This window comes from Lampetra fluviatilis, chromosome 25 (genome assembly GCF_964198595.1).
Source record: "Lampetra fluviatilis chromosome 25, kcLamFluv1.1, whole genome shotgun sequence".
Classification (NCBI taxonomy): Eukaryota; Metazoa; Chordata; class Hyperoartia; order Petromyzontiformes; family Petromyzontidae; genus Lampetra; species Lampetra fluviatilis.
In genome coordinates this window covers 6,111,389-6,134,856 of record NC_136299.1, presented here as the reverse complement: position 1 = coordinate 6,134,856, position 23,468 = coordinate 6,111,389, and the positions used below count along the sequence as shown (strand labels likewise).

At 51.9% G+C, this 23,468-nt stretch overlaps 2 protein-coding genes across 2 annotated transcripts; one reads left to right on the top strand and one right to left on the bottom strand.

Annotated features, from left to right (window-relative positions):
* Nucleotides 1-1,981: 1,981 nt before the first annotated feature.
* On the top strand, nucleotides 1,982-11,589 carry LOC144941705 (gamma-glutamyl hydrolase-like). The gene is made up of 9 exons (XM_078868088.1): nucleotides 1,982-2,479; nucleotides 2,986-3,097; nucleotides 3,696-3,746; nucleotides 4,634-4,718; nucleotides 7,100-7,241; nucleotides 8,632-8,738; nucleotides 9,125-9,218; nucleotides 10,178-10,315; nucleotides 10,869-11,589. Exons 1-9 carry the CDS (start codon nucleotides 2,290-2,292, stop codon nucleotides 10,988-10,990), a joined length of 1,041 nt encoding a protein of 346 aa, XP_078724214.1. The 5' UTR covers nucleotides 1,982-2,289; the 3' UTR covers nucleotides 10,991-11,589.
* A 1,394-nt stretch (nucleotides 11,590-12,983) lies between these two features.
* On the bottom strand, nucleotides 12,984-22,350 carry HOGA1 (4-hydroxy-2-oxoglutarate aldolase 1). Its single transcript, XM_078868089.1, has 7 exons — nucleotides 21,464-22,350; nucleotides 20,578-20,706; nucleotides 19,064-19,191; nucleotides 18,407-18,541; nucleotides 17,239-17,335; nucleotides 14,607-14,740; nucleotides 12,984-14,033 (listed from the first exon to the last, which is right to left on the bottom strand). Exons 1-7 carry the CDS (start codon nucleotides 21,708-21,710, stop codon nucleotides 13,884-13,886), a joined length of 1,020 nt encoding a protein of 339 aa, XP_078724215.1. The 5' UTR covers nucleotides 21,711-22,350; the 3' UTR covers nucleotides 12,984-13,883.
* Nucleotides 22,351-23,468: the final 1,118 nt, after the last annotated feature.

Sequence of the window (23,468 nt, the reverse complement as noted above, 5' to 3'; positions counted from 1 at the left end):
GTGGTCCGCGCCGGTCGTCCAATGAAACTGCGTATGGTCCGGCGACACAGACAGACAGACACACACACAGACAGACAGATTTGCGATTTTATATATATAGACTAGCAGAAGTACCCGGCGTTGCCCGGGTGAAAAATATATTTCTTAATAACCTTACATATATACACAGATGGGCTGCTACCCCTGCCCCCCCCCCCCCCAGCCACGATCTCCTCGGCCGCTGTGCAGTAATATGTACGGCCTATAGTGTGGTGGGGTGTCGAGGCCTAGTACCGTGCAGAGCCTCCGGCCTCGCCTAAATTGCCCACCCGGCTGAGGCTGGGTACTGGGGCCGTTACCCCCCCCCCCCCCCCCGCGCTACAATAATACTGTCTAATCGCTATAATTTTATTATCTACCGACCCTATAATAGTAATTGCACACATTGGGGTGGGGGGGGGGAGTGAAGAGGACGTGAAACTTTGATGAATTTACCTCAGAGTCGCGTGTTAATGCGTGCGCATATTTTTAACGAGAATTAAAAATGGCGTCCACCCCGCAGCGAATGTGTAGCTACCCGTTGCCAGGGGCAACCGCCGTGGAAAACCAAACGGACCAATCGTGTCTCGCAAATCCCTCACATTTCGTCCAATGAAACTGCGTATGGTCCGGCGACACACAGACAGACAGACACACACACAGACAGACAGACAGATTTGCGATTTTATATTTATAGATTAGATGGATGGCCGGACAGCTGTTGAAGTCAAACTTCCACGGAGAATCTTGACTCTGTGCTTGGCGTGTGCCGAAGCCGCCGGGAAAGAGGCCTGCCAGCTCTGCACCGAACGCCACTGCACTCGGGGTGGCAATTTAGTCTGCACGATGGGATTGAGTGAACGTTATTTTACTTCCCTCAATTTGCACGTAGTGTTTGGTTGAACTACAAAGGGCACGCCGCTAAATCTGTCTGAGGTGTGGCTTTCGGTGAACATGAAGCAGTTTTTGGAGCCATACTCTTAGGTTTTTTTCGGTAAAATCACGTAGGTAAAAATTAAAATAAATAATAAAAATAATAGAAATAATAATAGAAATAAAATAATAAATCACGACGTTTTCGGAGGCAACACAAGTCTCCGTCATCAGGTGGGATCGTCACAGCTAAATTTACGGTCCCAACTGATGACGGAGACTTGTGTTGCCTCCGAAACGTCGTGATTTATTATTTTATTTCTATTATTATTTCTATTATTTTTATTATTTATTTTTATTTTTACCTACGTGCCTTTACCGAAAAAACCTAAGAGTATGAATCCTTGCAGTCACGAAAGCTTCAAATCTAGAATCAGTTTTTGGAGCGTTTCAGAACCTGAGGGTGTATTTTGAAGTTAATTTTGGTCCTTTCTGCGCAGTGTTTAATACATGTTGGCACTTTGGCCTCCTTTACTGCACGTCTGAATAAGAGCTTTAAAGCCCTTCGGATTCCTCCAGTATAAATATTCTGATTTGAGCTTAATTCTATTTTGAACCGTTCTGAGTTGCGTTTGCAATACTGTGAAAATAAGGTCCGTGCTCTCAACGCCTCGCCAGGTTTTCAAGTATTTTTTCAGAAGGTAATTGTCACGTTGGGATTTGGCCAAGCGATACTGAGATTTGCATGCGAGAGGAGATTGGAGAGCACCAACCACGCATGAGGGCATACCGCTCAAAGGTTTGCACAGATGGATACAATAATAATTTGCCGTGCTTCCATCCCCTAACCAACTTCCATGTACAGTACCTGGTCTAGTGCATAGCATTTGCCACGTTTGTGATTGTCAAACAGTTGCGGTCGTTTTCCCCACCGCGTTAGAAAGCAAACGTGGCAACAAATACGGAGAGGCGCCTTTAAATCGAACGCCCAACGTGAAGGGGTTTTACCTCTAGACCTGGCAACGCCACCAGGGCGCCCCCTGACTCATCCACTGCGGGAAATCCAACCCCGCAGCCAGCTGCAACCCCCTCCGCCGGCTCATCTCCCCGTTCATCTCCTCGGTCTCCCTCTTCCCCACCGACCCCCCCGCCGGGTCCTGCTCTGACCACGGCCGTGCGCGCGTTCACTCATCCCCGGGGCCCGTCCGCGTCTCCTCCCGGCCGCCCCTGCGACCCCCTGGGGGCCCTCGATGGGCCCCGCGCCGAGGAGCCACGGCCCTTTCTGCTAGAGGCGCTGCTGGGCAGGAGGAGGGTGGCGGCGAGGAGGAGGAGGGGAGAGCAGGAGCAGGAAGCGGCGGCGGTGGTGGTGGTGGCGGTAGTGGTGGCGGCGGGCCCGGCATGACGAGTCTGCGGCGCTCCGTGCTCGCGTGGACGCGGCCGGCGCGCCGCATGTACTGCCTGCTGCTGCTCGCCGTGTGCGCGGCGTGGCTCTGCGCGCTGCTCTACAAGTCCTGCTTCGCCGAGAGGATGGTGGCCAGGGGCACCCGCCTCAAGCGCGTCTTCGCTCCCAACGAGAGGCCCGTCGTCGGTAAGGACCCCCCCTCCACGCCGGTGCCCCGGGAGAATCTCACTGGGGGCGCCACCCGACCCCCAGAGGGCCTTCTGTGTGACGGCGGTGGGGGGGTCGAGAGACCGTCCTTGACATCGCGTGAACGATTCTCAGTTGCTTGCTCAGGAGATCTGACCATTCGAGGCTTGGCTTTGATAGGCCTCCGGAACACCGAGTTCTGTCAGTGACCCGGTAACCGTCTTGGCATCATGGTTTAAGTTTAGGGGTCAACGTATGGGTCAACATGACCCAATGGGGTGCAGTGGTCAACGCAATGTGCACCGATTCTGGCAATCGGAGTTCGATTGCCAACCCAGGCCAACAGCGGTGGTGATGGCCAAACCGGTTCTTGGCCTTACCTCGGTCGACTCCACATTCAGTAGAAGCCTGCCAACAACACTTGGCTCTCCTGTCTGAATGCTTAAATAGTTCTCTGTGTAAAGTGGGTGTCGCGCGCTCGTGTGTGTCCGTGTGTGACCGTGTAGGTGTCTTGGCCCAGCAAACGCACGGCAACCTGGCCCGTCACGGCAGCACCTATATTGCCGCATCGTACATCAAGTACCTGGAGGCTGCCGGAGCCAGGGTGGCTCCCATCAGGTGAGAGGGCGACATTGCACGAGGTCACTACTAGGTCACCAGCCACGTCTTCCAAAACCACCGTGATGACTGCAGTCGATGAGAAACGAGGAACAGAGAGAGAGGCGATATCACAGTCATCGTCCCAAACGAGATGATTGTCTTCTCGTGCGCATCGGTGGAACGAGGGCTAAAGAGGGCATCCGAGTAAAAGTGTCTCGATAATGTTAGAAGATCGTCTGCAGCTGGAATCGAACTCGGAGCAGTGGATAGGATGTAGCGGTCATAGAACCAGAGACGGGCGCAGCTTGAAGTTGGCCATGCCAGCGTGGGGTGCTAACACGCACCGGCCAGTCCGTGTCGGAGTCATTGAACCAATTAGTTAGTCATACAACCATAGTTGGTCTCGCCAAGTCTCGAGACTCAAGTGCGGCAGTGTCCGGTGTGAGGATGTTTGGATAAATCATCTTTGTGTTACGTGGTGTGTGAGCGAGAGAGGGAACTGGAGTGGTTGAACAAAAATCTCTTTGCTTTTTGAGGGGGTGGCTCTCAAAGCCACTCGCGCTTTGCGTGGTAGAGGCACTGTCAAGTGATCTCCGCTCTGTGTTTATTTCCTCAGGGTGAATCTCACCAACGCCGAGTATGAGAAAGTATTTTATTCCATCAATGGGTGAGTACGGCACGCTTGTTACGTTGGTTTAATGCTCGCGATGAAAATGATTCGTTCAGAGGCGCATTTCCCCAAGTTCTTTTCACTGTGCTCATTTCGAAAAACGTGTTAACTCTCTTCTTTTGTTATTTGAACCTTATGGCGGGACCCCGGGTCCCGAATAAAGGGAAATCAAAATCGTAATTAATTCATTTTTTTTGGCGACTCCGTCCCACCGCGCACATAAATGCCGCGACCCACCTGGCGCGGATCATTCTGTTGTCATGTCGTCCAAGCGCAGTGAGGACGAATGCACAGACGAAACAAAACTTTGAAACTTTGATTAGCGCATCGTGTAGAGCTCGTCGAGAGGAATAGATTGCCGTATCGTTCACCTTCAACAGACATGAAATTACGTCGCAACGCAGTTTATGTGAGAGGCGGGGGCTTATGGGACTTCGGGGTCCCGCCATAAGATTAATTTGTTGCTGACTTGGCAATTTGGGACTTTGGGTCTGTGCTCAGTAACTTATCAACTGCTGATTATTTTTGTCAAAATCCCGACAGCTTACAAATTCCAAATCAAAATATTAAACCTTGCATCATTTTTTGCCAACGTCGTCACGAACATGTCATGACATGTCGACCACTCGGACACACAAGGGAACATTCTCGTGCCATGATGCCATAGCAGGGCAACGTGGCGCCGTTGGTGCCAGATGCCCTGCGGGGGGGCAGAGGGGGGGGAGCGTCAGTGCTCCCGAGTTTCATGAGCGATCCATGAGCGCTCATGCTGGCGCTTTGGCTGGCCGTCCGTCCTTCCTGCTGGCCTGGCTGCCCTTTGCTCGCCGGCTACCCTAGAGTTTAGCCGTGACTGAGTGATGATGTGCGTGGGGGATTTGGCGCAGGCTGCTGTTGCCGGGAGGTGGCGCGGACCTGCAGACATCGGGCTATGCCCACGCAGCCCGCATCCTCTACAAGCTCGCCATCAAGGTGCCGGGAGTCTATCGTCGGCGTCGTGCATGTCTGCCGGGCGTGTAACCAATGCATCGAACTCAATTTAATATACCAGCACGATACGTGCGTTGAATTGTGCACAGGAGAAGCATTTTCTTTACGATACAGGTAGTCCTCTACTTACGATGGAGATGCGTAACGACGACCCCATCGTAAGTCGAAAATATCGTGAGTCGAAGATGGCCTAGCCTACCCAGGAGTCTTATAGAATGGTGATAATTTAGCAAAACAGAGTAATTTACAGTACCGTACTGTATAAACCATATACTGTATGTATTTATTAATTACAATACTGTATTGCACAGTAAAATGTAAAGTAAAAAAACCAAGGTAAATTCTTAGCCTACCTATATGAACTGCAATTTAATAGAAAGTTTTTTTCAGGAAACAATCATATCTGCTATCAAAAACTTTTAACATGCATTTAACGTATTGTATCGTGGTAACCTTAAAATGAAATCGCTAAAGCTACATATCATACATGCATTGAACATATCGTAACATATATTGTGCTGTACTCACCAAGATTCTGTCCGTCGTCTGCATACTTGAACGAATTTTGTCATATCGCTATCGCCATCGTAAGATCGAAATATCGTAAGTCGGACCATCGTAACTCGGGGACTACCAGTATTTTGTGAATAATGTGCGAAAGTTACGTGAAGGCTAATGTTGCGCATGAGACGGACATTACAGACGAGACGACTGCAGATTAGATGGTATAGTTACAAATTGAGGAGGTGATTAACATGCCTCGTGTACACGTGTATGTGTGAGTACGTATCGGTGTGCGTGTGTATTGGTGTATCTGTGAGTATCGGCGTGTCTGTGTGAGTATCAATGCATGTGTGCTCGTGCTTGCGTAGCGGTGGTGCGTAAACATCGGCACTGTAGACACAGACAGCTGGGTGTGATGCTAGCCGCCCTATTGCCACGTGCGCCAGTACTGGCCTTAATAGGTGCCCATAGGCTACATTGGGGGGTTTTTTTATGGCTATTAGGGGATTTGTTTTTATTGTTGTGCACATATGTGTAGCTGAGTGGTTCACCCCAATGCCCGCTCACCTGGGTTTCATTCCTGGCTGTGATGCACAACATCAGCTACAGTACTTGGTTTCTCCATTGGAACCTCATTTGCCAGTAAAAAATATGATCATTGTTTTTTTACCCTTCTATCTGGCAACAAAACTGACACCTTTTTTACTTGGTTTCTGTTTGGTTGAGCCATGTAGGTATGGCGTCAGTATTTAACTGCAACCTGCCTGCACCCGACAGAGCCAACAAATACAGTTATCACGTCGTGGGGAAATTTGCAAATCGATTTGGTTCATCAGCAAAACCAGAGGAATGTTGAAAGGCGAGCTAAATTGTGGCAATTTATATTCGACGTTGCACTGGAGATTACTTACGTCCAGTGTCATTAGGCGTCGCCAAGATCTCGGCTGTCACGGTGGTGGAGGGTTTTGGTTAAAGATTGGCATTGCACCTCCACACGGTCGCTGAAACAGAAACTAATAATGAACCATGACATCGCGAAAGCACGCGTACGTAATGCAGCAGTTGTCAATTGTCCGCGCTTGCGAGTGGCTCATTGACAAGATGGGGAGTTGTGACCCACTGCTCTTGCACAACAACAACAGCAGCAGCACGTTGGCATCGCTCGTTATCACGTTCCTGTTTTCACGCGTCCGCCCGTGCTCGCATAACACAGCACAGTGCGGACGTCCGAACGACCTTTCTAAATAAAGCCATCGGCATTTGTGCCGCACGCATCAGCAGTATTGGACGTCGCCCCACCCATCCCCTCCACTACGTTCAGGACTCACTCTAAACCACAACATTTTTGGAAGAATACCAGTCGCCGAAAACCAGTGACAAGAGAACCCCACCAAATTTCTTGACCTGTCGTTTATTGTGCAGGTTTACTCATTCAGAAACTCTCCATGAGTATTGAATGTTGGTGTGGCACACTATCAAATTAGAGAGCTGGCAGAAGTGATTGCAGTTAAGCAATCGCTACGTTACAGGGTTGTGCCCTGGAAATTCTGGCAGATTTGAATGCATTTAACAAGAAAAGATATCTTAATTGGCATATAAACACTTCTCTCTTCGTAGCCCTTAGGTCCAATGCCACGAATGTTCTTTTTTTAAGTCAGATTTTTTATTAAAGTGTGCCAATGTCTCCTTCACCAACATTGGAGCAAGACAATGACTCGAGATGTGAATGTGTCCTGTTGAGTGGCAACATCGCCTTAAAGAGTCGGACATCTCTACCGCTCAGTCAGACATCTCTAACATTAAGTCCAGTTTTTTCCATTTGATATCAGAGCCCCTTGTTGGTGTTTTCATGAAACCAGGCCAACGACCGCGGGGACTACTTCCCGGTGTGGGGCACGTGCCTGGGCTTCGAGCAGCTCACCGTGCTCACCAGCGGCATCAACGTGCTCACCGACACCAAGAGCACGCGCTACGTCGCCCTGCCACTTAAGTTCACCCCAGGTGGGCCCACGCTGCATGTGGTATGAGGGCAGGCGTTTGTGTGGGCACGAGTAACTGCAGTGACCGCACTGAACAGGGGTCCGCAGCTTCTGTGTGCGAGCGCTCTTGCCAATAACATCATGTGATCAAGCAGCATCTCTTAACAGACGTAGAAGGTTGAAAGCAGTCCAGACTTTGCATGTGTAATGACTCCCGGACAACTTCTGTCTTTACTCTTTGGTTCTTTTGGTAAAGTCACGTAGGTGAAAAAAAATAGAAATAATAATAAAAATTGTATTCTTATTTTTTTTCACCTCCGTGACTTTACCGAAAGAACCAAAGAGTATGGATCCTTGCAGTCACATCTTCAAATCTAGAATGAACTTCTGTCTTCTTTATTTATTAGGGCACGTCGTGCAGATAACGTACTCTCATATCCTACAGTACTTAGCTATGACGAGCATACAGTACTTGCGCTAGAATAACAATAGATACTTGAGCTAGGATAACAACAGATACTTGAGCTAGAACAGCACCCAAGCAACGACCGCATGGAGACAGCGACGGCACGTCGAAAGTCCATCCTGATCCCAGGGCAGCCTCGAGCTCTCTCAGCCTCCGCCTTATATTCCCCCCAGCGTGGCCTCCCCCTGCCTCTGGCCACGCTTTCTTTCCCGAATCCTGATCATCCCCCCCCATGGTTCCCTGTTGTAATTATCCCTCGTGACCACCTGGCCACGCACTGTCCCTATCCCCTCATTATCTTCACCCACGCACCGTCTCTCTCTTTCCGCACTGTCCCTACACATGTTTAAATGCTGATTTGACAATATTAGTCTGGAAAGCCAGTAGGCTGCTGGACTAAAATCATTTTTTATTTATATGTGGGGAACTGAAGACATGGAATAGAATTCTGCATACAAAATGCGCGACTCCTACTGACAGCAAAGTCTTTGTTAGCATCCATGCCGGACAGCAGTGGGAAGGTGCTGGGTAGGCACCGAGCCAAGGGTATGCTGGTACCACATGGGGTGATGCATGTTGCCAGTATCCACTGTGGGCCGCTTGGCGTCTATACAGTTTACAAGACACTAGATATTCCGAAGATGTTTCGCGTCACATTTTTCTTCTGAGATAATATTCTCTATCAAATGCACCACGGTTCTCTCCTTTCGTGACCTTTCATGAGCAAGCTTTTACGATGACCTTGCTATCATAGATATTTGTGATCGATAGATAAATGCTCCAAAACTCACAGTTAATGTTGGCCACCCCGGGTGGCACTGAAAAGTGTTTTTTGGAACAGTGGCGCAAGGACTGCTATCGTCACTCGTGCCACATGCCGGATGTCCGTGTTCCTCCCGCGTTTCGGTGACGGTGTGTGTTGTGTGTTATCGCGTTGTGGGAGCAGGCTCTGAAGAGAGCCGCATGTTCCGGAACATTATGCCGGAGGTCGTGCGGGCGATGGCTGAGGAACCCATCTCGGCGAACGTGCACTACAAGAGCCTCTCGGTCAAGGTTGGTGCCACGATCGGGACACTGCAGTAATATGAAGTTGTGCATTACGGGATGGGGAAGGATTGCTGCTCGGAGAAGGTTGGCAGACAGAGGTTGACGAGAAGGGTAGGAACAGGGAGATGGAATAGCGCCTTGCTCTATCCGCTCCGCACGTCAAACCGGTATTGCGTTACCTCTGACACCGGTGTACCAAAATAAACAAGTCAAAATATGAAGGGCTGTTGGCCAGTAGTTGCCATCCAGAGGTCCAGAGGGTGGATGCTTAGATGCGGAGGCCACTAGGCCACAGAGCTGTATCTCAGTCTGTTAGCAGGAAGGCCCAAGTCGGCAACAAAGTCAACGCAACGACCTGACTACGGTGAACTTGCGTGGATCGTGTTTTACAGAACTTCACTGCGAATGAGAAGTTGCGGAACTTCTACTGGGTTCTGTCAACCAACGTGGACGAGAAAGGCCTGCAGTTCATCTCCACCATGGAGGGTGAGTGTGGGCTGGCGTCCGTCGCGCTCACTGCTACGAGCGCGACGGCTCAATGCATGGCAAGCACCAGAGGACACATTTCAACTGCATTAGCATTTTCGGTAAAAATAAGACTTTGTGATGCTATGATAAGTAGACCGATTAGAGTCGGTGAAGGTTCCTCCAAATATCTCCCTTTGTTTTACTGCCTTTGGCATCTCCCCGGATGAACTGAGCCAGCGTGCTTCTACATCCACAGTGGGAGAATATTGTATTTGGTAAATAATTGGTATGCGTAATTACATATTGATATATGTTCATGAAATAGTATTGAAATATATAAACTGCCTCGAGAGAATTGATTTATTCATGCTGGTGGGGCTCTAGTTATCACAACTCAAATACCTCCAAGGACAGATGCATTTTGGAAAGCATTACAGAATCCAAGCATATGCACAGTTTACCTTCCTCGTTTTCTTAGACTGAATGAGATGGCAAGAGGGTGCGTTGTCTGGTTGCACTGCTTGTTGCTTGGTTCCACATTACTGCTCACGCTGTGAGAGCCTTTTTCGCACGGTATCAACCAGACCCACGTGTCAGAGCTAACGAGCACGACCGCGAACACCTACGCAGACATGCAGACAACGAGAGCGGGCGTGTGTGGGGAGCGGTAGTGTAGTGGTTGAAGCACTGCACTACGAACCTGGCGACCCAAGTTCAAGTCTCACCCATGGCCAACACCAGCGACAATTATCTGAACCGGTCCTGGGGCTTCCTTCAATCAACTCTAGCTCAAATGAGTACCTGGTACTGTATGTAAACATCACCACCGCGGAGACTAAGGTGGCCGGGCGTTGTACTGGCCACCCCACCTCCTCGTGTACCGTGCCGTCCTTCATATGCACTCGCTAACAGCACTTGTCCTAAAGGTTTGTTAATACTATATGCGGGGGGTCTTTGTCTTTGTGCGCCTGTGGCAGCGTACGAATACCCGTTCTACGGGGTGCAGTGGCACCCGGAGAAGAACCAGTTTGAGTGGAAGCGAGGAAAGTCCTTCCCACACTCGCGCTCCGCCGTGCATGTGGCGTTCCACCTCGCCGACTTCTTCGTGACGGAAGGTAGCACCGCTGCGCCTAGTGCGGAGGAGGAGGAGCCGAGTGATTTGCCGGCCAGAGGTGGCTACACACGGCTGTAATCCACCACTGTGGGGGCAAGGGTTGGTGGATCACGCAAATACCATGAAGCTCCGCATTGGCGTCGAAGTCGCCATACCCTAGCTTACCGGAAGAAGGTGGTACAGAAATGGGATTACTCTACATCTGTTTCCATCTGTACGGAGATAGTGATGGTCCCCCCCTCATATGCGTGGGTATTCTCAGGGTCCTCCTGTTTTCTCCCACATATTAATTGGTTGAAAACATTTTAACTTGTACTACTGTTGGTAGCGCCAACCGTTGGTAGCACCGGCTCCACACCGCGTGGCTGCTGTTGCTGCTTCTCCCGCTCGTCTGCGGTTCCTCCTCCTGGCGCCTCCGAGCCGTGCTGTCTCTTTGGGCGCGAGCGAACACTGCACACATTCCAAGTCTAAACTACTTTAATCGTTCATCGTCATGCCAACGTTGTGATGCGCGTGACCAAATGTGTGCGTGTGTGCACACGCGCGTCCCTCAGCTCGCAAGAACTTGCACGCGTTCGCGAACGAGGCGGAAGAGAATGCCGCCCTCATCTACCACCACGCCGCCGTGTACACCAGCGAGGAGTCGTCGTTCGAGCAGGCGTACTTCTTCAGCTGAGCGCGACATTGGAACCACGCAGCCTACGCCCTCCAGCCTGCCTGGACACTCACCCTCACCACCTCCCACTCACCCCTACACATACACTCCAGCATTTGGCTTGTAATGACTCCCGCACCCCCTAATAATGTACTGTACATCTACACACACCAAAAACTTAATACTCACCCTCACTTCCTCGCACAATATAAGCCTGGACATCGACACTCACCATCCCCCACTGAACCACAACTATCCACTCCGTTATGAAGCTGGACGCTCCCACACACCACTAATCACTGGCTACGGACCACTGACCACAACGAAGAACGCACTCTCTCCTCCCTTTGCTTGGGAGAAACCCAGACTGATAGCCTTGGGGGCCGTCCATAAAGGACGTCACGCACTTGTGGGGGGGGGGGGGAGTGTCGGACATTTGTGACAATGTGTGACGAGGGGGTGGGGTTGAGAAATGTGACGTGACATAAAAATGCGCAACTTTAAATATAGACAACACGTTCTACTTAATTAAATAGACTTACATAAATGTTTTCTCCTACATCGGAGTGCAGTGCCACATTAAATACGCACTACAATGACAATAGTTTAAAGCGATTTAAAGCATGTTTTATATTATTGGGGGGGGGGCAGAGCTTTGTGATGTCATTTGAGGGGGGTCTGACTTTTTGTGACGTCGTGTGACAAGGGGGGGGGTCAAAAATCGTCCAAAATCGCGTGACGTCATTTATGGACGGCCCCTTGGCTCCCACCACTCGCTCACACCGCTGGCACACACCGCTCTCGCACCACTGGCTCGCACCACTTGCTCCCACCGTTCGCTTGCTCACACCGCTGGCTCACACCGCTGGCTCGCACTGCTCACACGCTCTGCACCTGTGCAGTCCCTGTACTGTCTACGTGTACTAAACGACTGAATCCGACCAGAACAAATCCTGTCCCTACCCAGTGTTATGGGCCCATTCCACCCTCGCCCATCCTTACTCAGCAACTCTCCCTATACAACAACAACAGCAGCAGCCGCCATCCGCTACTAAGTGGCAGTGAAATCACCGCACGATAGAAAAACCACAGAGTCAGCCCCTCCCATCCGTTCCTGCTGATAAGAGGCGTGCGTTTGTGTGGCGCATTGTGCAGATGGGGCCCAATGAGCAGTGGATCAATCAGATTGTACATTCAGGCCAACTTGGCCGTATTTATGAATTATTTAATTGGAGTTCGTTATCGCTCAAGTTGGCATGCCGTGATATAATAAGGATGCGGTGCCGGGTGAATGCACATCGTCCTATGGGTCACGTGACACGCGCAGCCGGGAGTCGCAACTTTTCAGTCACACGGGGATCTTTGGGCGCCCGGCCCTGCTGTGAATTTAAACCCGTGAATTGGCACCATGGGGCCAAGGTGTATGTACAGTATTTATAAAACATTGCACTCGCTGTGTAGTAGCATAGGGCCACCTGCAACCAGTGTTGATGAAGTCAACAATGGACCTTATAGTCTTGGGCTAGTCGATGGCAACCAGTATAATTAGTCTGTGGATTTAAAATGAAAAATGTGGACCAAATGAAAGCCACATAACTAAAACTTGACCAAAATGCTACAGGTCGTCGACGAGACTAAAATGCTGACTAAACGTCGCGGTGGTCGCCCTGTGGTCGCCGTGTGGTCGCCGTGTGGTCGCCGTGTGGTCGCCGTGTGGTCGCGTGCTCGAGGTCGCATTCTCGCGGTGGCCGCGTGGTCGTGCTTGTGCTGTGGTAATGAAGTGCATAGCTGTGATGAGTGTAGTTGTGTTTGTGCTTAGGCCGAGCAGTTCCAGTTGACCAAGCTCTGAGCTCCGTCAAAGCTTGGCTCCGCATTCAGCTTTTAATGTCCGTTCGTCCGTTCCGTGGTTTGTCCTGAACATTGAAATGCAAGTCTTTCCCAAAGCCTGAACAATGGGACTCCTCGGGCATAGCATAGTGATCGTTATGAAGGAGCCAGGGGACTTGGGGTTCGCATTCACGATGTTATATATATAACTTATTGCTGCTTCTGTGATGCTCGTGAATAAAAAAGAACCCCAGTGAATTACTTTTTCTGTTGTGGTGTTGCACCTGTGCGTGCTTGCTTCTGTCCAGCAGGATAAATTCTTTCGCCACGGTTCATCGGCAAGTCGCGTGTGAGTACTGCCTCCTCTTCCAAGATGCCTGGCCGTTGTGGAACGGTGGGTCCCTGTCGCGGAGTCCCTCGGCCAGCAGTTGCGTGAGCCAGCAATTACAGGGCCGTTACAAATTACCGATGTTTAACTGAGTCATTACTGCAAGACGATTCTTGATCAACTTTAAGTATATATTCTCTCGTGAGCTTAACATTTTATGATTCACGCATTGGCTTGAATACTGCATTGTCATCATAAAGACGATAATATCGGCAGGTAAATGTTGCAAAAGAGAACGTGGCAGTGGCTACATATCGCGGTGCTGGTGGTTACGGCAGCGGAGACCCCGTCGGATTGTCGTCCCGGTTCTTATTCGCCTCCATCCCAGTCCCTGTAACCCCCGTGGGGTCTGTCTCTCTTGAAAACCAATATTTTTTATTCATATTCAAATTTATGTCACTTGGCACCGCATGCAACCCGATTGGTTTATAATCACAGACATGCCATGCTTTAAAGCAGTCTTTCTCAATTCCATTGCTTGGGGCGCCACGGTACTGCTGTAAGGTATGGAATTGAGAAAGACTGCTTAAACCGTGGTCAAACTTCAGACAGAGGAGGCACGAGCCCTACCGCTGAGACTCCATCCGAGTTCAATAACTTAGTTGGTTTACAAAGTCAGCTTTAGCCGTCATCGCGATTAAGAGCCAGGCCAAACAAGGATCCAACTTAAGCCCTCCGAGCTGCCTTGGGGGCCAGGAGCTACAGCCACCCGTCAGCCTCAAAGTCAGCCCTCAGGGCTGCCTCCTCGTGCGGCTCCAGCGGCTGGAGCGGCGAGCGACAGGGGCCCCCGTAGAAGCCAAACCACTCCAAAGAGCGCTTCAGGCCGGCCACACCAAAGCGCTTGGTCACCTGTGTGGGCGGCAGGGGAGACAATGCCGCGCCGACTCAGTCATGCAAATCAACTCTTACGCCCGTGGGACATGCGTCTCATCATATGCAACAGTTTGAGTCCGATGAGTTTCCGAGTTTTACCGCGTGTTGTTGGCACTGCTGCCTGTGGGGATGGGCACTTTTTCAACTCTTTTTGAGCCGGTTGGCCCAAACAACGAAACAGCCCCATACGTTCAGCTCTATCGAGCTGGTGACTTAGGCAAGGCTAAGAGCGTTGTACATGCAGTGTGGTGGTTAGATGACATGAATGCAAGACGTCGTGGGAGTCGCGCCTTCCCGCCGTTTGTGCACAGCACACCTCGGTGTGTCGTTAAACCGACGTGGCCAGAGTGCGGATCAGCCGAAGAAAGTTCTTCGGAGAGGAGCACGTGGGAGTGGAGACAGATCAGGGAAGAAGAGGCGCAGAACAGAACTCTTGGAGGCAGCAGCGACACGTCGAGGCAACGAGAGCAGGAGCAGAAGACCCAGTGACCCAAGTTCAAAAAGAAGACGTCGTTATCTCCACGACACCCAGGACTCGCGCGGCCTCACCGCGGCGTTGGGCCGAATGAGACGCAGCTGCAGCTCCCGCGCCTCCTCGTGTCGTCCCTCCCTGGAGAGGCGCGCCAGCTCGCACACCTCGGCGCCCAGCACGTTCGCCAGCGCGCACACCCCGCCCACCGCCCCTGTCGGCGGCACACGCAGAGGGGTTAGATTGCTGGAACAAGGCCATAATTATTAAAAAAAAAAATCTGCGCAAAATATACCCCCCCAATATATTGCTATAAAATAGATTTCTGTGTATATGATTGTGGTTATGGTTGTACTTTATAAATCCCTAATCTCTGCCATTATATACAATGAAACAAGAAAAGGTAAAAAAGAAAAAACAGAGTAATGTAATATAATACACTATTAGACATTATTGTAGAAAATAAATGAAAAGTCCATCATATGGGTTAGTGCATTTTTTTATATTTTAGGCAGCAAATGGCAGAAAATGAGTTTTCAAATTGAGATTTTATTTCTGGTGGGGGACCCCCCGACCCCCTGGAAGATTTGGTCCCCCCCAATGTTCACTCCATAGCTACGGCCTTGGTTTAGAATGCTCGCCCACCCATGACTAGACACCCGGGTCCGGCACACCCAGGGCATACCAGACACACCCAGGCTACACCACACATACCCAGAGCTCACCACGCCCACCACGACTACTGCCAACTTGCACAGGTTCAGGGCACGTGCACAAACTTTACCGGCTTCTCTTTGTTCAAACAGGATAGGACGACAAATATATAAAATCTTAACGCATTATTTTATTATGTTTTATTTTTATTATTTTATTTTATTTATTATTATTGTATTACTTCCCTTCTACGTGACTTTACCGAAAGAACCAAGAAGATGAATCCCTGCAGTCACGAAAGCTTTAAATCGAAACTTAACGCAGTGTTTTAGAACTTAGAGGATATTGTGCGTTCTGTGGCTGCATGATAAAAAAAAGTTCACATGCGTTTTGCATATTTCTGCAAATCTGAACGGATTATTTTAGTAATGCTGTTGCATTATTTAATTATCGAATGCCAACAACTACTGTGGCATTGGTAAGTGCTAAATTCCCCATGCTGGTGACGCCCCATGCTGGTGAGGCCCCGTGATGTTGAGGCCCGGTGCTGGTGAGGCCTGGAAACCTGTGATGGTGAGGCCCCGTGCTGGTCAGGCTGGAACCCTGTGATGGTGAGGCCTGGTGCTGGTCAGGCTGGAACCCTGTGATGGTGAGGCCCGGTGCTGGTGAGGCCTGGAACCCTGTGATGTTGAGGCCCGGTGCTGGTGAGGCCTGGCTACCCTGTGATGGTGAGGCCCGGTGCTGGTCAGGCTGAAACCCTGTGATGGTGAGGCCCCGTGCTGATGAGGCCTGGAACCCTGTGATGGTGAGGCCCCGTGCTGGTCAGGCTGAAATCCTGTGGTGGTGAGGCCTCGTCCTGGTGAGGCCTGGAACCCTGTGATGGTGAGGCCCCGTGCTGGTCAGGCTGAAACCCTGTGGTGGTGAGGCCCCGTGCTGGTCAGGCTGAAACCCTGTGATGGTGAGGCCCCGTGCTGGTGAGGCCTGGAACCCTGTGATGGTGAGGCCCCGTGCTGGTCAGGCTGAAACCCTGTGGTGGTGAGGCCCCGTGCTGGTCAGGCTGAAACCCTGTGATGGTGAGGCCCCGTGCTGGTGAGGCCTGGAACCCTGTGATGGTGAGGCCCCGTGCTGGTCAGGCTGAAACCCTGTGGTGGTGAGGCCCCGTGCTGGTCAGGCTGAAACCCTGTGATGGTGAGGCCTCGTGCTGGTGAGGCTGAAACCCTGTGATGGTGAGGCCTCGTGCTGGTGAGGCTGAAACCCTGTGATGTTGAGGCCCGGTGCTGGTGAGGCCTGAACCCCTGTGATGGTGAGGCCCGGTGCTGGTGAGGCTGAAACCCTGTGATGGTGAGGCCCTGTGCTGGTGAGGCCTGGAACCCTGTGATGGTGAGGCCCCGTGCTGGTCAGGCTGAAACCCTGTGATGATGAGGCCTCGTGCTGGTGAGGCTGAAACCCTGTGATGGTGAGGCCTCGTGCTGGTGAGGCTGAAACCCTGTGATGTTGAGGCCCGGTGCTGGTGAGGCCTGAACCCCTGTGATGGTGAGGCCCGGTGCTGGTGAGGCTGAAACCCTGTGATGGTGAGGCCTGGTGCTGGTGAGACCTGGAACCCTGTGATGGTGAGGCCCCGTGCTGGTGAGGCTGAAACCCTGTGATGGTGAGGCCCGGTGCTGGTCAGGCTGAAACCCTGTGATGTTGAGGCCCCGTGCTGGTCAGGCTGAAACCCTGTGATGTTGAGGCCCCGTGCTGGTCAGGCTGAACCCCTGTGGTGGTGATGCCCAGTGCTGGTCAGGCTGTACCGCTGGCGATGGCTGGCTAGAGGAAGCTCGCGGACCGGGCCATCACCTGGAAGGCTTGCCCAACCGTCAAGGCACGACCTGCCCCACCAGCCACTGTGGCATTGGTAAGTGCTAAATGCCCCATGCAGGTGAGTCTCTGTGATAGTGAGGCCCTGTGATGTTGAAGCCCCATGCTGGTCAGGCCCCATGATGGTGAGGCCCCGTGATGGTGAGGCCCCGTGATGTTGAGGCCACGTGATGGTGAAGCCCTCTGCTGGTGAGGTTGTACCGCTGGCGATGGCCGGGTAGAGAAAGCTCGCAGACCCGGCCAGCACCTGGAAGTCTTGCCCACGCGTCAGGTGCACAATCTGCGCCATCTTGGTGACCTGGAGAACAGCGTTAATATAATAATAAATGTACAGCCCTGCTATTGCTTGCTCAAGCCCCTGTTGGTGGAAGGGCCAGTACTGAAGGAAGTTCTACAGAGTCCTTTGAGGGAATTTTGGCTTACTCGATCATGCTGGTCAGACGTCTCAGAAGACGTGGGAATACCCACATTTTACCCCATCATATGGAACCTGCCAATCGACTCGCTGTGCTGTACCCATTTACCCTGCTGGGTGGACAGAGGCGGACAATTTAGGTAATGTATGTATGTTGAAATTATTTTGCACTGTATATACTCAACCGTGATAATCGGAGGTGCGAGGGAAGGACAACAGAATTAACACAACAATCTTCCCCCCCACACCAAACATCATCAGGACAGTTTGATCAGCGATGTCGGGAGATGCTTTATATATAACGTACTCCACATATAAGTGTTTGGTGAAGTTTCTGATAGCGATGCTAAATTCGTCTGCGTCACTCATCTTGTCATCGCCAGCCACGCTCAGGGGTTTGGTGGTGGGGACTCGTCACCGTCACGCTCTCCGATACCGAACAGGGTTTTGCCCGAACTACGTATGGCGTGGCCAAATCAACTCATCAGAGCATCGGCGAATAACTCGTTAGCGTACATCCATCACCGAACCACCAACCACCGGGAACCATTAGCAAGCGGAGCACCTTCAACTTCCACAGTGTGGCGATCGTCGGATTAGTTTGGATAAGTCGGAAATCGCGGCTCAATATGAAATTTCGAATCACTTCCCATTCTGCCTCGATGGTGCCACGTGGCGTCGAGTGACGTCACCATCGTGAACCCAAAGGCACAGGGAAATAAAATTAAAAACTCATCCCTATTCCCCACAGGAGGTCCATTGTCTGCCAAGAGAGGGATGTCCCTCCCCAGGTAGCATCCCAGTGCCCCCCCTGTATCCTGGTGTCTCTTGTTGTCCCTCCATTGTCTCCCCAGTATCCTCCAGTGTCTCCCCGTTGTTCCACCGGTGTCTCCCGGTGTCCCCCCGGTACCCCCTGGTACCTCCCGGCGTCCCCTGGCGTCCCCCGGCACTCACGTCTCCGCCGCTGTCCTTGACACCGATGACGTTGGGGTGCTGCGACAGTGCCACGATGCTGTCGAGGGGCAGGTCAAGGCCCGTGTTTCCCGGGACGCTGTAGAGCACCACGGGCACTGGGGAGCCGTCAGCCACCTGCGTCCACCATCAGCAGTGTGTGCGGTAAATCATCGCCATGGCAGTTGTGGCTACCTTACCCGCGAGTTCCAGGTTAAGGCGTTGCCTAATTGTGACTGCGGGGAAAATGAGATCTGTCACTTACGTTACGTGATATCGTATTTATTGGGTCTATATGCAAGTCTAAGAGTCTGTGTAAATCGATGGATCTCTGCGAGTCTATGGTTCTTTGTGCAAGTCTATGGTTCTTTGTGCAAGGCTATGGTTGTCTGCGAGTCTGTGGTTCTTTTTGCAAGACTATAGTTCTCTGTGCGAGTCTGTGGTGCTATATTTCAGTCTGTACTTCGCTTTGTGACAAAGTGCTTATGATGAAGCCACTGCCAGCATATTCCTCTTTCTCAACTAATCCAACAGCTTGTCTTCCACGAGACAAGTAAATCCCAGGATGGAGTTTTGTCGGCTCCTCAACGTTGAGTCACGAGGAGCCGCCACCGCCCCCCGGGTCCCCCCTTGTCCCCCTCGTCGCCCCGCGGGCCGCACCTGGGTGTAGTGGTGGACGAGCGCGGGGCCTGTCATGCGTCCGCGGTAGAAGCAGGGAGTGACCACGAGCACCGCATCTGCGCCCGCGTCCGCCATGCGGCGGGTCAGCTCCAGCGTCTCGTACGTGCCTAGCAGCCGTGGGCAGTCATGCACCGTCACAAAGACAAAGATCCCAACAGACTTTTGGTGCAAGTGCTGTTAGGGAGCACCTCTGAAGGCCGACACGGCACACGAGATGGCCAGCACCATGCCCGGCCGATTTTGTCTCCCCAGTGGCGATTTTTACATGCTACACCAGGTACTCATTTGTGGCTGAGTCGACCTAGGGGAAGCCCAGGACCGATTCATATATTCGTCACTGAAGGGCAGCATCCTAACCACTGCGCTACCGTTCCCCACGCATCGTCACAAAGGCAAAGACACGCATAGTCACATACAGTCACATATTTACACGCGGCCATGCACAGGCAGCCACAGTCATGCATCGGCAGTCATACACAATCACATACGGTCATGGACTTTCACGCACGGAAAGTTTTGAATAGGCAGTCATGGCCACGTACATTGACCCGCAGTCACGCACGGGTAGTCAGTCATGCGCAGCCATGGTCATGTTGATTTGAAGCTTTCGTGATTGCAGGAATCCATACTCTTTGGTTCTTTCGGTAAAGTCACGTAGGTAAAATAAATATTATTTTATATAAAATAATATTTTATATAAAATCATATTTTTAAATAATGTTTTTATAAAATGATATTTTTAAATAATATTTTTATATAAAATAAAATTCTATTAAAATTAAATAATATTTTCTTTTATACCTACGTGACTTTACCGAAAGAACCAAAGAGTATGGTCATGTTCCCTCGCCACGTAGAACCACAGTGTTACACGAGCGCCCTCGTGTGGCGGCGCTGGGTAGCAGGGAGCTCTGCTGCTCGTGTGGAGTTCGTGCACGAGGGTCCTTAAGTCTCTCCCGGAATGGCCTCGAGGGTGGCGCATTTTCCGCTTGTTGCAGAGTATCACGGTTAAAGTAGAGCGGCCGCCCTGGTTAATTTTGCGCTGGGTGTATTACCCCTGAATATGTGCACCGTCTGCTTCAGAGTGGACGTTAAATATCTCGGGGAGTCAATCGCAAGAGTATCGTGTGCGGCGTCATGGTCCAAATTTGTCAAATAAAAAAAAATGACACTGAAAATTATTCGATTGGAATCTACATTGCAAACATCGCCCCCTACAACAAAAACACTTGGCAGTACCCTCCTGAAAATGAGTCTTGGGATTCATTGGAGGTTTCCTGTGTAAACAAGCATAACAAAACAAAACGGGAGGCCTGCTATTTCAGTTAATTTTTGCTGGGGTCTCTACAGTATGAGTGACCGCAACTGTGGTACAGAACTCCGCTTGTGTGAGGTCCCCAGGAGGAGGGCCACTTTAGGATTGAGGGGTCCCTGGTTTACCCGGTGGGGTGAGGTTAAAAACCACTCCGGGAAGGGGGTGGGATCTCAGTTACCCTCGCATCCGGAGCCCGCGAGGATGAGGCGGTCCCTGGGTACGCGCGCGCGCACCGCGGCGAGCACGCGCGTCCGCTCCTCGTGACGCAGCAACACCGGCTCACCGTTAGAGCCGTGAACCACCAACCCTGCGGGCAGGTGAGCGGGCAGGTGAACGAGCAGGTGAGAGGACTGGTGAGCGTACATGCGAAGTGTGTAGATGAGCGGGCAGGTTTGTGTGCAGGGAAGTGCACTCGTGACCGCGTGTCGAAATCTTCAGCACGGTACTGACAAAAGGACGATGAGGCACGTCCACTGCAGTTGCGATTGCTTCACGAAAGCCATGCAGCCACTAGGGGCACTATATTCCCCACATTAATAAGACAAATCAATCGATTTTTTGGAATCGTCAGAAGTACCCGTAAGGGGCCATCTATTTAGTAAGTACGCAAAAATATGTCAAAACGTGACCCCTCCACCCCTCCCTGTACGCACGCGTACTTTTTACACCCCCCCCCCCCACCTGCGTACGTACGCCTGACGCGCAGATAGTCCAGATGCATCATTATCGAGGCTTCACCCCCCCCCCCCCGTTTCCTATACGTACGTACATTGTCAGTAGACCCCCCATACGCAAGCGTACGCATTTGGGTTAACCCCCCTCCCCCCTCCATGCGTACGTACTAAATGGATGGCCCCAAATGGCATTTCAAGAAGGGCAAATCACCCAGACTAAATAACCGACATTTTCCACACCACAGGCCGGGGTGAGAAGGACCGCACGTTCTTACACCCACATTGTACCCCACCGTGGCGAGCCCACCCAATCTGTCGCCCGTGTTACCGCTGGAACGAGCCAAACGACCCGACCCCACCCGACCCTCAGGTTGAACCCAGATGGCGCACCTCGGAAGGGCTTCTGCAGCCACTTGTCCAGATTCTCGCCGAGGCGGCCGAGGTCCAGCTTCGCCTGGGAGTCGAAGGCGGCTGTGATCGGGGGGAAGACGCCGCTGAGATCGAGGGTACTCCCTCCATGCGCCCTCCCGTGGGCCCCACGCACAGCCGCCGCTCCATGGACCGCACGGGCCCCATGGGCCCGGCCAGCCTGGCCCACGACCCAGGAGGCCTGCATGGCGAGGTCCCTCCAAGACATTGGCACTGCGGTCGCTGCCGCTAAGCGATAAATCGACTGCTCAGGCTGGACTTTAACCTTAAGAGACTTAACACCCCGGGATTTTTACGCCGATATTTCCTGTAGTCTAAAGCACTGGATATTTAAACGTCCAACTAACTTTACTCCAAGATGATTTCAAACCCCGTGACTGCGAACGATGCTTGGCGCTGGGCCGAGGAATGTGGAGTGTGCAGCAGAGAGCCCCCACGCGCCCCCGGCTGGCTGCTCGTGAGTGGCCGCGCTTAAGCCGAGATGTCAAACATTGACCACAGCGATGATGTTGACTCAGCGAGAAGCTTAGAAACAAAACAACAACACTACTCTGCCAAGCAAGGCAACGTGTTAAAGTTCTTAAGACACTGCGCTCAAACGCGTTACGGTGCGTCTGCGCACAACGTGGACGTCACAGCACTCCGCAGTGGTCGTCCTTTGGAAGCGGCTGTAGGCTTCACTGCTATAACGCCGCGCACACCAGACGCTGCCCGGCGTGTGCTGCGGTATGATGCTATGAGAGAGCGCGGGCACACAAGTGCTCTGGGAGTGCGTAGCGGTAGTCGGTATCACGAGCGCTGAGTACTTAGACAAAGAGCGGCCGAGTCCCCGCACAGTGGGGGGGGGGGGGTGTAGCCGCTACGCCGCCTCTGATTGGCCCATGGGGTCTGTGGCTGCCACGTGGATCCTCCCACCCCCGTTGCCAACTCTGTCAAACTGTTGGTGTCTTTAACGTCACCGTCGTGATCAGTAATTGTCTACCCACTGCTGGATGAAGGCCTCCCCATCCCTCACGGCCCAATGCCGCTGCCCACGAACTGATCTCATCATCGCTCTATTTAAGCCGTGATTGTCCTCTTGGGGGCCGTTCATAAATGACGTCACGCGATTTTGGACGATTTTTGACCCCCCCCCCCATCGTCACACGGCGTCACAAAAAGTCAGACCCCCCCCCCGCTCAAATATGACGTCACAAAGCTCTGCCCCCCCCCCCAAAAAATAAAACATGCATCAAATCGCTTTAAACTACTGTATTGTCATTGTAGTGCGTATTTAATGTACCCGCTGCACTCTGATGTTATAGGAGAAATTGTTTTTGTTAGTTTATTTAAATAATTAAAACGTGTTGTCTATATTTATTTAAAGTTGCGCATTTTGATGTGACGTCACTTTTCTCCCCCCCCCCCTCGTCACACATCGTCACAAATGTCTGACCCCCCTCCCCCCCTAGGTGCGTGACGTCATTTATGGACGGCCCCTCAATATTCGCAACCACATCACCCAGACTCATGACACGCACTGCCATCTGAAGCTGCCCAAATTGGGAATGTGTTCACAAACCTTTGCTCTTGCTGTGAAATCCTATAAACTAATTGGAAAAAATTACGAGAAACTCCTCCGCGTAGAAAATTGCCTTTGTGACCAGACACGCGCCACACGCACCGTGCAGGTGACGGGATGGAGAGAAAGAAGATCGCGCACGAAACCATAAACACTGCGGGCAACCAACGTTGTGGAATGGGGGGGGAGGGGCTTTCGGAGGGGGTGAGGGCTTTGGGAGGGAGGACTTTGGGAGGGGGGCTTTGGGAGGGGGGGCTTTGGGAGGGGGGGGGGCTTTGGGAGAGGGGGCTTTGGGAGGGGGGGGCTTTGGGAGGGGGGGAGGGCTTCGGGAGGGAGGGCTTTGGGAGGGGGGGGGGCTTTAGGAGGGGGGGGCTTTGGGAGGGGGGGGCTTTGGGAGGGAGGGCT

What these genes read in the sequence shown, in the direction of transcription:
- LOC144941705 (XM_078868088.1), top strand. Translation starts at nt 2,290, where the DNA reads ATGACGAGTCTGCGGCGCTCCGTGCTCGCGTGGACGCGGCCGGCGCGC. An exon ending in CAACGAGAGGCCCGTCGTCG is followed by an intron (nt 2,480 to 2,985) that starts GTAAGGACCCCC and finishes GTGACCGTGTAG; the next exon opens with GTGTCTTGGCCCAGCAAACG. An exon ending in GCCACTTAAGTTCACCCCAG is followed by an intron (nt 7,242 to 8,631) that starts GTGGGCCCACGC and finishes TTGTGGGAGCAG; the next exon opens with GCTCTGAAGAGAGCCGCATG.
- HOGA1 (XM_078868089.1), bottom strand. Translation starts at nt 21,710, where the DNA reads ATGTCTTGGAGGGACCTCGCCATGCAGGCCTCCTGGGTCGTGGGCCAG. An exon ending in CGCGGGCTCCGGATGCGAGG is followed by an intron (nt 19,192 to 20,577) that starts GTAACTGAGATC and finishes CACGGCTGCTAG; the next exon opens with GCACGTACGAGACGCTGGAG. An exon ending in TCGTCCACCACTACACCCAG is followed by an intron (nt 18,542 to 19,063) that starts GTGCGGCCCGCG and finishes TGGTGGACGCAG; the next exon opens with GTGGCTGACGGCTCCCCAGT.